We start from the raw sequence: 16,398 nt of genomic DNA on the forward strand, positions 1-16,398 counted from the left end.
CTGGTCACAGGCCTGTCTAACCTCCTCAGTAAGGAGTCCCCAATCACGTAAACCTGCCTTCGCCTGGCAACAGTGCGATCTACTAATCTATCCTCTGTTCCCTCTAGTCGTAACCTGTGTCCATTCCTATTTTCCCTTATACTCCCCCTTGTGCCATCCTGTATCCTCCCGGGGCCCAGATTTGGTGCTGTCTCCATCAACTCCTCCCCTCTCTCTATTGGACTAGCTGCTCTTCTCTTCTTCCTCACCCTCCCACCTTCAGTTACCACCTGCTGCCCCCCCTCCTCGTTATCCAAACACCCAAACCTGTTCCTGAGTTCTATTTCCCCTTCACTAGCCCTCCTTTTCCTTGGCCTGCTTCTCACGGTCACATGCTTCCACTGCCCTTGTTCTCCCCCTAACATTCCCCCCTCACAATCCTCAGCCCCTGCTTCCACCTGCACCACTGAGCATTCCCCTTCAGTCCCTCTTTGCCTTTGCTCCATCAGCTGCTCGAACCCCCTTCTAAACTCCACCAGGGCATCTACCTGCATCTCCAACCCTCGAATCTTTTCTTCCAGTAACTGTATTAAGCGGCACTTCATGCAAACATACCTCTGTTCAGGCTCACCAGCTAGAACCATATACATACTGCAGCTTCCACATGCAATCATCTGCATTCTGTCCCCTGCTGCTTGGCTCATGGCTGCTGCAGTCTCTGCCCACAGCACCTGGGGACACAGAGCACACAAGACACCACGCCCTCCTGCCTCCCCTTCCACCTCCTCCAATGAAACTCCCACTCAAACTCTCCTGTTAGCAGCCCTGTTTGCTGCCTCCTGTGCCGCTGCTCGCCATCCTGCCTGCCTGCTTGGTTTCATGCCAGCCGATCTGCCGGTGGGTGGACTGTCCCACTCCTCAGATTCCCTGCCTTGCCTGCAGTCTAGCTGCTGCAGAGCAAGGGTTCTGCAGAGCTTAGCCTCCCCACTTTTGCCATAGCCCAGCTGGCCAGTTGCCCAGGAGCAGTGGCTCCTGAATAACCCTGACTTTTTTATTTTATATAATTTAAAAATAATAATTTAATTCAGTTTTTTTATTTTGAAAATTATGAAAAACAGCTGCTACTCTACATAGCAGCCGTTTTAAATATCCTGAGTGCTTTTCTTATTGTCTTGTTCAATGTGTCTCGTGTTTGAAGTTGCAAAGAAACTGTTTGATCCTTTAAATCAAAGTGAATGACTTTGCCAGCTTTGCCACATCTCCGTTTGAGACCAGGATCCCATGCTAGGTGACAAATGGTGCCAAGGCACAATTTTCTAATCCTGTTTTTTTTTCTTGTAAAAGCTTCATTGAAATTGCAAAAATTGAAAAAAGTTTGCCCGGCTCTAATGGGAATGTTGCAATGGTGTTTGCCTGGCTCTCTGAACCATGGCAAACTTGACCTTTACCTGATGGCAAAAAAAACCTCATTGAACTACTTGGAGGAAAAGGATACCATTCTTTCATCAATAGCATTATTTATTTGGACTGTAAACTTGTATTGTTCTGTCTTAGTGCAGCACCTAGCAGAGTGGCCTATGACTGGGGCCTCTAGGCACGACTGCAGTACAAAATAATAAGCAGCATCCCATTGTTCCTTTTTCAGCACACTCACTTAGTCAGAACAATTTAACACTTGGTCTTTCGATGCAACAGTTTTGGCCCAGCTGCAAGCTTCTTCCTTCCATACAGTGTGCTAGTTTATTGGGAAGCAGTCTGATAGTTAACTGGGTAGTTTGCAGAGTTTAGTGAGAGTGAAGGATGGGGGTGTCCTTCCCTGGGCTGGTGAGTCGCTCCCATTAGACAGGCTTTAATTAATACCATTAATCACCAGCAGGGCGGGGGCCTGTCAGGAGAAGCAATTAGGTTGTACTTTGGGTGATGTTGCTTGCTTCCCCTTTTGAAAAATAGGCAATCTGAAATGTTTTAATTGGAAATTAAGTGCGATGAATCATCCTCTCAGTGTTGATTGATCTTCTCCGAGAGCCTTCCCGAGCCTCCTGGAAAACTTGAAGAGGCATTTTCTTTAGAAAACAACTTCTTTCTCTTTATCCAGCAATCTTACTGAAAGAGACGTCTGGGGCTACGCCTACGAATCAAGGCTATGACCCTGCAATTGGGACTGCTAGAACAGCCCCATGTGCCCATATGGAGATCACTGGGGTCCGTGATAGAGGGTCCAAGTGCAGGGTTGTGGTCTGACTGTGTAGAGGTTCTGGCAAGGCACTGTTTGGTTTTGAGCCTATAAGTTCAAAGCTCCTGAGTTTTTATTGCTTTGAATAGAATGGACTCAAGCTCTCACTGTGAAAGCCGAATGCCTGCGTGGCTTCAACACCCAACCATTGACCATCCTCACCTTTCTGCACTGAGCTTTGAGTCTGAGCTTAGTTCCACATGCCTGAGGATCTGAGCACCAATCCTGCACCTGGGCTCTGTGCAGATGCATGGGTCTCATTGCAGGATCAGGGCTGTGGCTGCCGACTTTTCCAGGGGTGTCTATTTTTGTACCTAGGTGGTGGCACTAAACCAACCAATTTCACTTCCTCTTGCTTGTCACTTTCACTTTCTGCCGGTCAGTTTCACATTTAATGTTTCTCAGCAAGGGTGTGTTTGGGTTTCTAACAGTGAAGGGGAAGGTTTCAAGCCAAACCCACCCTCCGACCAACCCTGTTAATAAACAGAGAATGAAAATATTTCAGTCCATAGTAGGCTTTAGAAATTCTCTTTGTGTGTGTGTGTGTGCATGCATGCATGCAAAGTTTAAATGGGAGTTCCAAACAGGCCCCGTTGCTTTAAAAATACAGGAGAACCTCAGAGTTACTCAGGAATGGAGGCTGCTCGTAACTCTCTAATGTTCATAACACTGAACAAAACGTTATGGTTGTTCTTTCAAAAGTTCACAACTGAACATTGACTTAATACAGTTTTGAAACATTACTATGCAGAAGAAAAATGCTGCTTTCCCTTAATATTTTTAGTAGCTTATGTTTAACACAGTACTGTATTGGATTTGCTTTTTAATTTGTTTTGTCTCTGTTGCTGCCTGATTGCGTACTTCCGGTTCTCAATGAGGAATGTGGTTGACTGGTCAGTTCATAACGCTGAGGTTCTACTGGAAAAGTACTTGAAGCTGCAAAACACACCAAACTTTTCCTTTAAGCCCATTTGGACTGACAGTTCTTTGGGGCTCCCAGCCCTCTTTTCTAAGACGACACATGATTGTTGTTGTGTAGGGAAGGATGCAGCTGTCCTCTCATTGCCCACTGCCCGCTGGGAAGGCAGCCTGCACTTACTAACATTTATTGGCAGTGAGTGGAGAAACAGGTGTGTAGGGGCATCAATTAGGCTGCCTTGGAGCCTTAGGTGCCTAACTCCATTAGGCTTCTTTGGAAATCCCAGCCTTAGTAGCTTGCAGGATTGACCCCCTTAGCTTTCCTCCGTGCTCAGCTCTCAGTTACATAGGTGCAAATCCATGTAGCCTCTGCTGTTGTTGGGGTACCCATGGCACCGCCCCTCCCCCCTTGGCAAATGAGAGAGTTGTCTCCCACGCACATTGGAGCTGAATGTGCCATTCCCAGCTCATCTGCTGGGGGCTCTAATGCTGCAGCAAGGGATTACTCAAGGTTTACACCCATGTAAATGAGTATGGAATTGGTCTCTCCATGCCTTAGTTTCTCTATGTATGACGTGGGGATAATTGTATTTCTCTCCTCCAACTCCATATCAGGGCCTTGTCATTGAGCATGAATTAATGTTTGTAAGGCACATAGATGAAGTGTTAATAACAGATCCGCGATAATTATTTTTATTATATATGAGAGCAACAGTGAGATGTTTCAATGAAAAATGTAGCTTAAGAATGATTGGTTTGTAGTATGCTATTAGATTCATTAATCACCATTAAGCCCTAATACACATACATTTACTTGATCCTATTCTTTATAAAAATCAACATGAGAGACGCACAAATAGAGCTGGGCACAATTATATTTATTATTTAACAAACTAGGAGGAGGTTGTTGCCAGATCTGTTGATTATGTACTAATTCCCATTAGCATTCTGTGCTTTGGCAGGGTTCTGCCTCTGACCAGACCCAGAAATATTAAGGCAATTACAAGGACTTCAGTGTGCAAGTAGGAGACAACAACATTTAGGAAAGGCGTTCTCTCCTTGTAATATTTTTATTAGCACAGTTAGCAAAATCACAAGCAATGCAGATAGATATGAGATGGTCAAAACATCCTACACCTGAGTATACATATGCTCACACCATCCCCTGCAGAAAACCCCAAAGCGTTAGTCATCCTCCTCCTCCTCATCATCACTGCCACCAGTGGTCGTCCGCCTGGAATCTCCCAAGACACGCAGGCTTGGATACAGCTTCTATAATGTGCAGGGCCGGCTCCAGGGTTTTGGCCGCCCCAAGCAGCCAAAACAAAAAAACAAAAAACAAAACCAAAAAGCCGCGATCTGCAGCGGCAATTCGGCGGGAGGTCCTTCGCTCCCAGGCGGAGTGAGGGACCGTCCGCCGAATTGCCGCCGAATACCTGGATGTGCCGCCCCTCTCCGGAGCGGCCACCCCAAGCACCTGCTTGACAAGCTGGTGCCTGGAGCCGGCCCTGATAATGTGTTATGCTGGCTAATGTAGGGATTTTGGCCCCTTTTCCTTATCTGTATTTTCTCACCCTACTAATGCTGGGGTGCCCTTCACCCATAAGTTACTAGGCCTTTTACCTCAAGCTTATTAGCATACATGTCAATTAGTTACCATGGCATTCTTGTGGTCAAACATCTGCTGATGTTCCTAACTCAAAATATCTAAAGCTGATATCAATTCGTATCTTGCGGTTACTGGTCACCAATTTAATCGTACTTTATCTTGTGATATCTTTATTAAAGCACTTTATCTTGTGATATCTTATGATCTAGGGTTGCTTCTGGTTAACTGCTTATGCTAAGGCTCTTTGGGTCTTAGGCCTTGATTAGTATAGTTAAGCTATTGTCTAATAGGCCTTCAGGTTTGTAGGCTCATTGCATTACTGCCTTAACTAGTGTAAGCAGAGTCTGAATGAGCACTCCCCTGACATCTAGTGGTGAGCCGTGGAAAAGGACTTCTGGAGCTGATCTCGTTTGCATGGACACACTCACACTGTCTAGTTTCAGAGTAGCAGCCGTGTTAGTCTGTATCCACAAAAAGAACAGGAGTACTTGTGGCACCTTAGAGACTAACAAATTTATTTGAGCCTAAGGTTTCGTGGGCCCATGAAAGCTTATGCTCAAATAAATTTGTTAGTCTCTAAGGTGCCACAAGTACTCCTGTTCTTTTCACCCTGCCTAGGTGCTCAGCATGATGGGATTGCTTGCCCAAATGACCACTTGTGGCTGGTGTTGGATCCCCAGTCTCTTGTTATTGGGGCAGGAGTAATAAAGGGTTGTTATCCTTGTTGTGTGAACTGAGGGCAGCAACCGAATGGAAGCTGTGGGAAGACATGGGCCACAGGAACGTGCTGGCCCCTCTTTCCTGCAGCTCCCATTGGCCGGGAACGGCGAACCATGGCCACTGGAAGCTGCGGGGGGCTGTGCCTGCAGATGGTCAACGTCAGCAAAATGTCTCGCGACCCGCAATCAGCTTACCCTGATGGGCTGCAGGTTGCCCATCACTGGTGTGCACTATCGTATTTCAGGGTTCCTAGCACCTTCATCAGCTGAAGCCACGCTGGGGCCTTCCCCATAGTGAATTGCAGGAGAATGTGCCTGTTCAGTCTGCAGGAGTTAGGCAGAGGTGTTTTGGGTGGTTTTAGCCTGCCACTGCATCCAGCACAAAGGCATTTTGTATCCACACGCTTCTGCAGCCGCAGATTCCCCTGTGTAGACTGGTGCTTCAAAGAAGGAAATTAGATTGGTCTGGCATGATTTGTTCTTGATAAATCCATCCAGGTTTGAAGAAATTGTTCAATATTTTGTTCCAGTATCTGTCCAGGTATTGAAATAAGGCAGACTGTATATATATAATTCCCCCATTCCTCCTTTCCCCCCCCATGAAGACAGGTTCTATGTTTGTCCTTTTCCAGTCCAACTATCCTCCATGAGTTCTTGAAGATGATCTGAGATTGCTTCTGCTCATTCTAGTTCCTTAAATACTCAAGGGCGAAAGTCATTAGGTCCTGCTGACTTGAATACACCAATTTGATCTAAGCGTTCTTTAAAGTGTTCTTTCCACATTGTGGCATGAGATCCTTCCCGTCTGTTAATATTAATTGGGTTAAGCATCTGGTCACAATGAACCTTTTTACTGAAGACTGAGACCTACATATGTACTGAAGAAGCAAAGAGATATGTCATTGATGGATCTGGTCTTCTGTGTCATACTGCACATGCCAAACATGGTCAAGACATGTATGTTCATTGAGGCCTTGTCTACACTACGAGAGTAGTTCGAATTTACTTGCATCGAATTTTTGGAATCGATATTGCAAAGTCGAACGTCTGTGTCCACACTAAGGACAGTAATTCGACTTTGTGAGTCCAAACTAACGGTAAAAGCGTCGACATTCGAAGCGGTGCACTGTGGTCAGCTATCCCACAGTTCCCGCAGTCCCCTCTGCCCATTGGAATTCTGGGTGTAGCCGGCAATGCCTTCTGGGTAACAAAATGTGTCGAGGGTGCTTTTGGGTAACTGTCGTCATCCGTCCATCACTGCCGCCCTCCCTCCCTGAAAGCGCCGGCGGGAAATCAGTTCGCGCACTTTTCCAGTCATTGACAGCGCGGATGCCACAGCACTGCGAGCATGGAGCACGCTGCGACCATCGCTGCAGTTGTGGCCGCTCTCAACGCCTCGCAGCTTATCATACAGCTTTCCCTGAGGCAGATGCAGAAAAGTCAGGCGAGGAGGCTACGGCACCGCGGTGATGTCCTGAAGTCTGAGAGTAGCACAGACCTCTCAGAAAGCAGGGGACCCAGCGCCGAGGACATCACGATGGCAATGGGTCATGTTGATGCCGTGGAACGGCGATTCTGGGCACGGGAAACAAGCACTGAGTGGTGGGACCGCATAGTGCTGCAGGTCTGGGATGAATCCCAGTGGCTGCGAAACTTTCGCATGCGGAAGGGAACTTTCCTGGAACTTTGTGAGTTGCTGTCCCCTGCCCTGAAGCGCAATGACACCCGGTTGCGAGCTGCACTGAGTGTACAGAAGCGAGTGGCCATAGCCCTCTGGAAGCTTGCAACGCCAGACAGCTACCGGTCTGTCGCGAACCAGTTTGGGGTGGGCAAATCTACCGTGGGGGTTGTTGTGATGCAAGTAGCCAAGGCAATCGTTGATGTACTGCTGCCAAAGGTAGTGACCCTGGGAAACGTGGAGGCGATCATAGATGGCTTCGCAGCGATGGGATTCCCAAACTGCGGTGGGGCCATAGATGGAACTCACATCCCTATCCTGGCACCGGACCACCAGGCCACCCAGTACATTAACCGAAAGGGCTATTTTTCCATGGTGCTGCAAGCACTGGTGGACCACAGGGGACGTTTTACCAACATCTACGTGGGATGGCCGGGCAAGGTTCATGACGCTCGTGTTTTCAGGAACTCTGGTCTGTTTAGACGGCTGCAACAAGGTATTTACTTCCCGGACCACAAAATAACTGTTGGGGATGTGGAGATGCCTATAGTCATCCTCGGGGACCCAGCCTACCCGCTACTGCCCTGGCTCATGAAGCCCTATACTGGCGCCCTGGACACTGAAAAAGAACTCTTCAACTACCGGCTGAGCAAGTGCAGAATGGTGGTGGAGTGTGCTTTTGGCCGTCTCAAGGGGAGATGGAGAAGCTTACTGACTCGCTGTGATCTCAGCGAAACCAATATCCCCATTGTTATTGCAGCCTGCTGTGTGCTCCACAATCTCTGTGAGAGCAAGGGGGAGACCTTTATGGCGGGGTGGGAGGTTGAGGAAAATAGCCTGGCTGCTGATTACGCACAGCCAGACAGCCGGGCGATTAGAAGAGAACAGCGGGAAGCGCTGTGCATCCGGGAGGCTTTGAAAGCAAAGTTCCTGAGTGAGCAGGGTAACCTGTGACTTTTAAGTTTGTGTACAGAGAAGCTGTACCTGCCCCCGTTTCTTTACCCAGTTAATGTTGACTATCCTACCCAGTTACATACCCCCTTCACCCCCTTCCAACACACGTTTCAAAATAAAAATAGTTCTACTTTGTTAATGCACACCGTTTTCTTTAATACTGTTTTCGCGGGAATTTTTTAAAACTGGGACGCAGACTGTGGTGCGGAGCGGGTGTAGTGTAGTGATGCGAATGAAGCTTCTAAACTCAAGGATTGACGGGCTCCACTGCGGTGGGATGGTTGTTTCAACGGAGCCTGTCACCCCTCCTGATCGGGACTGTGTGTATGGGGGGGCTATGTGACTTTGTGGCAGGGGGAGGACGGTTACAGATCCCTTGCTGCGTGGCTCTGTGATCCTGCATAAGGACCACCGCTTAAGATCTGTAACTGCCCTCCCCCGCCACAAAGTCACAGAGCAACCCACCCCCCACCACATAACATGAAAACAACCTCCCAGACTAACCAGGGTAACTAGTCACTGCATCACTGCACTGTGTATGTGCCCTGCTGCTGTGCCTGCCCCCGCCTATGTACCCTGCCAAAGGCGACTGTCCTGTCCAATTACCAACCCCCTTTCCCCTCCTCCTCCAAAAGAACATCATTGAAACAGTACTTAACATGAACGTATTTTTTATTATCAACTACACATGGAACTGGGAGGTGAAACTTGGACGGGGGCTTGTGTCAGGCGGGAAGGAAAGAACTTTTCAAGTTTTGGGGAATGAGAGCCTTCTGCTACTAGAGCTCTCTGCAGGGGTGGAGTGAGAGTTAGCAGGGACTCTGCCGCCTCTCCTTCTTTGCACTTTGGGTGAGGTGGGTATGGGACTTGGTGGCGGGGGAGGGCGGTTAGAGATGGACTGCAGCGGGGCTCTGTCCTCCTGCCTCCGTTCCTGCAGAACATCCACAAGGCGCCGGAGCGTGTCTGTTTGCTCCCTCAGTAGTCCAAGCAGCGTTTGAGTCGCCTGCTGGTCTTCCTGCCGCCACCTCTCCTCCCGATCCATGTTTGCTTGCTGCATTTGGGTCAATTTCTCCCGCCACTGGGTCTGCTGTGCTGCCTGGGCTTGGGAACAGGCCATAAGTTCAGAGAACATGTCCTCCCGTGTCCTCTTCTTCCTATGCCTAATCTTCGCTAGCCTCTGGGAGTGTGATGCCAGGCTAGGTTGTGAGACAGTCGCAGATGTGGCTGTGGGAATGGGAAAAAGGGAGTGAATTCCTCAGAAAGATAAATGTAGTTGTGAACAAAGAACATAGTCTTTCTCTGTGAACAAGACCATGCACAGCACCTATCACATGCGCACTCAGCACAAGGTCGAATTCTCGGCCTTCGCATTCAGTGCCTGGGGTCTTCCACAGCACATTTGAGAAGCGGGGCAGCACAACGGAATTTCTGTTGCAGGCAGACATGGTAAGCCGTAGACTTGTGGCAGTTTAAAACTTTTATATTACCACTGGCCTCATTTCACATTTAAAGCAATGTCAGTCCCTGCTGCCAGCAATCCGGCAAGCGGGAACTCTGCCCCTGTCCCACCCCCTCGCGGCTGTCCCCAGGAACGATCCCTTTCGGCAGCCCCTCTCCCGCCTCCACCGCGTGGCTGCAAACCAGCGGTTACAGTTCTGTAAAGGAACGAGCAAGCAGTCCCAACACTAACATTCCCCTACCTAATTCAAAGCAGGTCACCATGGGCGACATCACCCTGATGAGGATCTCTGACAGCGAGAGAGAGAGAATGCTCCGGGAAAGCCTCCAAAGACCAGGGCCGTATGCCGCCCTGCTGTGCAGAGCAATGATTCCCGAGTACTTGATAGTCTCGTGGCGCGGCAACGTGTCGTACTTCGGAGGACCCAATAAGGCCGCTCTCCCCAGGAACCTCATGCAACGGCTTTCCAATTACCTCCAGGAGAGCTTCATCGAGATGTCCCGGGAGGATTACTGCTCTATCCCTGCACATATAGACCGCATTTTACTCTAGCTGCAGTAGCAGGGACTAAACAGTAGAGCGGCTTGGGCAGGACAATCACGGAAAACCGGACATTGCTAGATTTTTTTTCAAAACTTGCACTGCCCATGACTGAACCTTTAAGTGCCTAGGGCAAAGTAATCATGAACAACCCATTCTTTTAATTGTTAATATTCCTGTTCTGTTAAAAATAAATGTTTAGATGTTTACAACACTTACTGGCTGATCCTTCCCCAGATTCTGTGTCCGGGGTAACGGCTGGGGACGCTTCGTAGGGGATCTCTGTAAGGGTGATGAAGAGATCCTGGCTGTCAGGGAAATCAGTGTTGTGAGCGCTGCCGACTGCCTCGCCCTCCTCATCTCCTTCCTCATCTTCCCCGTCCGCTAACATGTCCGAGGAACCGGCCGTGGACAATATCCCATCCTCAGAGTCCACGGTCAGTGGTGGGGTAGTGGTGGCGGCTGCACCGAGGATGGAATGCAGTGCCTCGTAGAAACGGGATGTCTGGGGATGGGATCCGGAGCGTCCGTTTGCCTCTTTGGTCTTCTGGTAGCCTTGTCTCAGCTCCTTGATTTTCACGCGGCACTGCGTTGCATCCCAGCTGTATCCTCTCTCTGACATGTCTTTTGAGATCTTCTCATAGATCTTTGCATTCCGTTTCTTGGAGCGCAGCTCAGAAAGCACGGACTCATCGCCCCACACAGCGATGAGATCCAAGACTTCCCGATCAGTCCATGCTGGGGCCCTCTTTCTATTCACAGACTGCACGGCCATCACTGCTGGAGAGCTCTGCATCGTTGCCAGTGCTGCTGTGATCGCCACGATGTCCAGACAGGAAATGAGATTCAACTGGCCAGACAGGAAAAGGAATTCAAATTCAAATTTTCCCGGGGCTTTTCCTGTGTGGCTGGTCAGAGCATCCGAGCTCGTACTGCTGTCCAGAGCGTCAACAGAGTGGTGCACTGTGGGATAGCTCCCGGAGCTATTAGCGTCTATTTCCATCCACACCTAGCCTAATTCGACATGGCCATGTCGAATTTAGCGCTACTCCCCTCGTCGGGGAGGAGTACAGAAGTCGAATTAAAGAGACCTCTATGTCGAACTAAATAGCATCGCAGTGTGGACGGGTGCAGGGTTAATTCGATGTAATGGCGCTAACTTCGACATAAACGCCTAGTGTAGACCAGGCCTCAGACATCTCTGATGCCGCCCCATGTCATTGGCCAACTATTGCGATATCATTCAGGTTGGTGGCTCTTGGGTCACAAATGTCCACAAAGCACCAAGTGCGACCTGGGAACAACCAGTCTTACTCACTCTTGCTCACCCGGCTGTGTAAATGGGCGATTTCAACAGCCATCACACTGATTGGGGCTATTCAGAGCCAGATGCAGACAGTGAACAACCGGTGGAGTGGACATCAGACAATGACCTTGTTCTTGTTCGTGACTCAAAACAACAGGGTACATTTCACCCGGACAGATGGTAACATGATTATTCACCTGACCTCTGCTGGGTGACATCAGTAGATGGTCACCCCCAACCAATGTCATGTGTGGTCCTGGACAACTTTCCACACCAGCAACACAGACCATCATTCATCCATGTTGGCCTTCAGCTACCCATTGTTAGAAGCTTAAACAAAAGAAGATGGAATTTCAGGAAACCAAATTGGGAGAAATTCTGCAAAATCCTGGAACGAAGCATAGTTACCATTCAGTTGTATTTCATCCCAATCAACGAAGCCTACAACCGTTTTGGTGGAGCCATTTTCAAAGCACCGTATGTGTCCATTCCATGAGGCTATCATCCTGTCTCCCTTCCTTGTTTAGATGCCAAATGGACAGAACTATTTGTGAAAGTGAAATGAATTATATTAAAGAAATAGAATGAATTAAAGAATGCTGTATGTACTTTTAAGTAGAAATGAGAAATGCTGCAAGCCAGGGGGGCAGGAAAGCAGACATTAACTGCTTAACTTGCCACTTAAGGGCAATTGGTGAAGCATTAGTCTTAGATCGATAAGAGTTAACAAGGAAGCAGGTTATGCATATTGTGCTCCATGCATATTTTACAATTTTACTCTCTCTGTCCCTTTGTTTAGTTTGCACCCTTTTATCTGTATAAATAAGACTGTTTGAATCTTGCATGGAGGCTCACATTATCTGACTGTATTAGCAGAGCGCTGTGCTAATAAAACAGAGTGGTCTGACAAACTATGAGTCCTGAGTCTAACTTTGACAATTTGGAGGTTCCACCGAGATGGCAACCGTCTTCACTGGGGCTGTGTGATTCCTGACCGTTTTTGTAGGACGACCGTGGTAGCCAGCACCTGGGCATTTGGCCCGAGCGGTCCTCCTCCTGAACGGAAGGGTGCGCGACCACAGTGAGGTCTATGCCATCGAACCTGTTGGTTCCCACTCTGTTCTGGTAGGGATCCCGGGATCTGACATCAGGAATCTGGTCAGGTAATTATTTCTGTGTTTTGTCCGGACTAAGGACTGTCCTGTCTCTGTGTCTATCCGTCCTCCTGTGGAGTGTTTGAGTCTGGGTGCCATCTCCGTCCGGGGATCGGCCGACCAAGGGGTTCCTGTCCCCGCGGTCTGAGTGAGTGAAATCTGCACAATCGCAGCCGCACCGCACCTTGGGTAAAACCCTTGGTGTGAAAGCAAGGGCGATTGAGTCAGTAGCCTGTGGGCTCCTTTTGTGTGTTGCACCGGGCATCGCTCTGACGAACCCGAATTTCCTTCTTGTGTGATTGGTGTGTGTAAAGTCCTTCTGTATTGGTAACCAGACGTCTAAGTCGGGACAGTTCCCTAAAGGAATGCCGGCTCAGTTTTAGGAAGGGTCCGGACTCCTGTAAATTTCTGGAAAAATGGTCTAGGCTAACTCAGGGAGATCCCAGAACTCAGTGGCCACTGTTAAAACCTTGGAACAAGGACCGAGTGGACATCTTAAAAAAACAAACTCGGCCAGCCTAAAACTAAATTGGCTAAAGGAGAGGTTAATTGTTTCATGCAGTGGTGGGAAGAGGCAAATCGTAGGTGGACAAAATCAAAACTCACCTCTCTCAAATATTCAAATAATAAATTAAAAGCTTTATTAAAAGCCTCCTCTCCCACCACCAGTCTGAGCGCTCCCCTTCACCCTGTTCTCTGACAAAAAACAACAACCCCGGATCGATCCCAACTCCCTTCATACTCCCCTCTCATTGTAAAAAGGATAAAATGCCCCTTGTTCTGTTCCCCTTCGTTGTCTGCCTCAGAAACTGATTCTTTAGTGTTCCATTACCAATTCAGCAAGAAGGGTGGGCTCCTCAACTAGCCCCCACCCTTCCTGGTCCCTTTCCTTAAGCATTTCTTTCAAAATTGTGAAATGACCACAATATCACTCACAAAAATGGTTCATTGGAAAAAGCAGGATTGGGCCCAGGCAAGCAACAGATAAAGAAACTAAAAAAAAAAAAAAAAAAAACACAGGTTGGAAGCCCTAAGGGCATAGTGTCAGGAGTAAGTGCAAGTATGAACCCCTGGAACAATACTTAAAATGGTGAAATCTGAGTTGATAAAGGTGTCATTTTGGGAAATAAACAAGTGATTTAAGGAAAGAGAGTGAAAAGTTAACTCTACAGAGGCTGGAGAGAATTAAACAGTTAAACTTTGTGAAAATGTTAAAAAGGATCTTGTTAAAAGAATTCTTGGTTTCTTTGCAGCCATTCTAAAGGAAAAATGGCCCCTTTCCCAGAGGAATGTCTGTAAATAATCCAGGTAAAGAGACTATCTCATTAAAATCATTTGACTATGGACAATTGAGTCAAATTTGCTAAAAGAACATAGGGGGGGTTCTATTGGAACTTAACTGCCCCAAATGTATAAAGGTAATGTAATCTATGTACAGCTATGTAAAAACAAAGCAGTGTAAGAGGGATGTTAAGGGAGAGAAAATGTGTATGTGTCTGTCTGTCTGTGGGAATATGTGAGGTTTGTAAAACTCCTGTGTTGTAAGTTTAAGATAAATTGGTTTTGTTTTGTTTATAATGCCACTAAAAATCCATTTGACTCTTTAATTCAAAGTTGCAAAACTGACAGACCTTTTTGCCAGACACAGGTAATCAGTGTTGGTTGACTTTGAGATTTGGTATTTAACCCTTAAGGGGTAACTTGATTCTTTACAAAATTTAAATGTTTTCAAATAAAGACCAAGTCATGACTGCAGCAGGACAGTCAAAATCAGAAAAATAGGGAGAGATTCTGGATTCTGTTTGTTTGTTTGTTTTTGTAACAAAATAGCAAATGAAAGCTGTAGGAAAAGAATAAAGACAGTGGCCCTCTGAAGCAACAGCAGGGGTGAGGTGCACAAAACAAAAAGAAGCAATGTTAAAAACACCGAGCCTTAAAATGGCTCTGTGTAATCAGACTGTCACTTTGATAAGGGTACATAAAACTCTGTAAGAACAAAAGAAACAGTTACACCTTATGTAAAAATGAATATGGCTAATGTTTTAAAAGTTAAAGTATAGAACGAATGTGCAGACGTGTGCAGTGTATATTATAGAGGGGGTAAAAGAAATGCAAACAAAACATGCTACTTAATTAAAATCCTATTAGGGCTCCAAAGGAGCCACAATAGACTGTGTTTTCTTTTTCAGATCTGTGTGTGTTTTGGAAGCAAGAGTTAAAAGTAATCAAAACTCTGGTAAAAGTTAATTGTGTTCCTTTTAAGACAGAGTCTCTGAGCTCTGCTAATGGTTTTGAATCCAAAAGCCAGACCTGTGTGGATGCAAATTATCTAACTGATAAAGGAAGTGAGAGAACTGCCAGCACAAAGAAGTTGCAGATAAAGAACATACCTGGTCAGCAAACAAATTGTCTAAATAAAAGGCACGGTATAACAAGATACCTTTAATTAAAATAAATTTAATGTTAATAAGTACCCCTGTAACAATGTATAGTGTGTATGATTATTGGGGAAAAAAAATCCTTTATGGTAATGATGCTTTTCAGCTGTTACCTGTGAACAAACGTAAAGCTTAATACAGCAGGAAAGACATTGTAACCTTGGTCTGCTGTAAAGGGAAAACTGAGGTACACCACCTCATGGATTTAATGACTGAACAGTGGGATAATTTCCCCATAACTCTTAAAAGATAGAAGCCATTAAAACCTGGCCTGCCTATAGAACAAAAACACAGGAAAATATGGAGATAATTCCTCTTGTTTTGCCTGCAATCAGCAAGGGTATTTGTAAAAGAAAGGAATATTTTAAGCAATAATGAATGCCACCCCAAAAGGGGTAGAAAAATGTTATTTTTGTCTTTCAGAAAAAGCTAATATCAGCTACAGGACAACCTAATAAGAAACAAATAAAAGTGGGTATGCTTATCCATGCCTGTTGCTCCAAAGCCCTGTAGTAAAGACATCTCACTAGGATCCTGTATGTGGGATAAAATGAATAATGAGACCAAAGTACTGTATAATGGGCTATGTGTATGTGTTAATTCTTGGGGGGGAAAAGTGTTTTAAAAGAATGGAAGTGTTAGCAACCTTCCAATAGACAAATGTAAATGTAATGTGTTTACAAAAGGTAAAAAGGTAACATAGTTCCTAAAACAAACAAAAGGGCAATGTGGGAAACCGAACCATTCATATTATACATGCAAATGGCAACATGTTAAGAATTGCCACTGCAGAAAGACATAACAGCTTACCATTGGTATAATATATTTTCTGAATGGTCTCCCACAACTACTGGCGTACTAATGTTACTAACCCTAATTGTTTTTTATTTTAAATTGTATGTGTTTAATTGTAACGTTTAAAATGTGCTGTTGGATAAAACAAATGTATGCAAAGCTAGAGCCACAGGCCCAAATCACCTCCCAGTATTTTCTATTACGTGGACTAAATAAGAAGTTTCAGAGTAGCAGCCGTGTTAGTCTGTATCCGCAAAAAGAACAGGAGTATTTGTGGCACCTTAGAGACTAACAAATTTATTAGAGCATAAGCTTTTGTGGACTACAGCCCACTTCTTCGGAGGTATATGCATCCGAAGAAGTGGGCTGTAGTCCACGAAAGCTTATGCTCTAATAAATTTGTTAGTCTCTAATTCGGAGGTATATGCATCCGAAGAAGTGGGCTGTAGTCCACGAAAGCTTATGCTCTAATAAATTTGTTAGTCTCTAAGGTGCCACAAATACTCCTGTTCTTTTTAAATAAGAAATGACACTGGCGATTAATAATCTTAGTGTCAAAAGGGGGATATGTAGGAGCAGGATTTTATAATGTCCCATAAGAATTAATGTATGATTT

At 46.3% G+C, this 16,398-nt stretch overlaps 1 protein-coding gene across 1 annotated transcript; it reads right to left on the reverse strand.

Moving 5' to 3' along the window:
* Window positions 1–8,562: 8,562 nt before the first annotated feature.
* On the reverse strand, window positions 8,563–10,603 carry LOC128842821 (uncharacterized). Its single transcript, XM_054039018.1, has 2 exons — window positions 10,309–10,603; window positions 8,563–9,314 (listed from the first exon to the last, which is right to left on the reverse strand). Exons 1-2 carry the CDS (start codon window positions 10,478–10,480, stop codon window positions 8,839–8,841), a joined length of 648 nt encoding a protein of 215 aa, XP_053894993.1. The 5' UTR covers window positions 10,481–10,603; the 3' UTR covers window positions 8,563–8,838.
* Window positions 10,604–16,398: the final 5,795 nt, after the last annotated feature.

This window comes from Malaclemys terrapin, chromosome 9 (genome assembly GCF_027887155.1).
Source record: "Malaclemys terrapin pileata isolate rMalTer1 chromosome 9, rMalTer1.hap1, whole genome shotgun sequence".
Lineage (NCBI taxonomy): Eukaryota > Metazoa > Chordata > Testudines > Emydidae > Malaclemys > Malaclemys terrapin.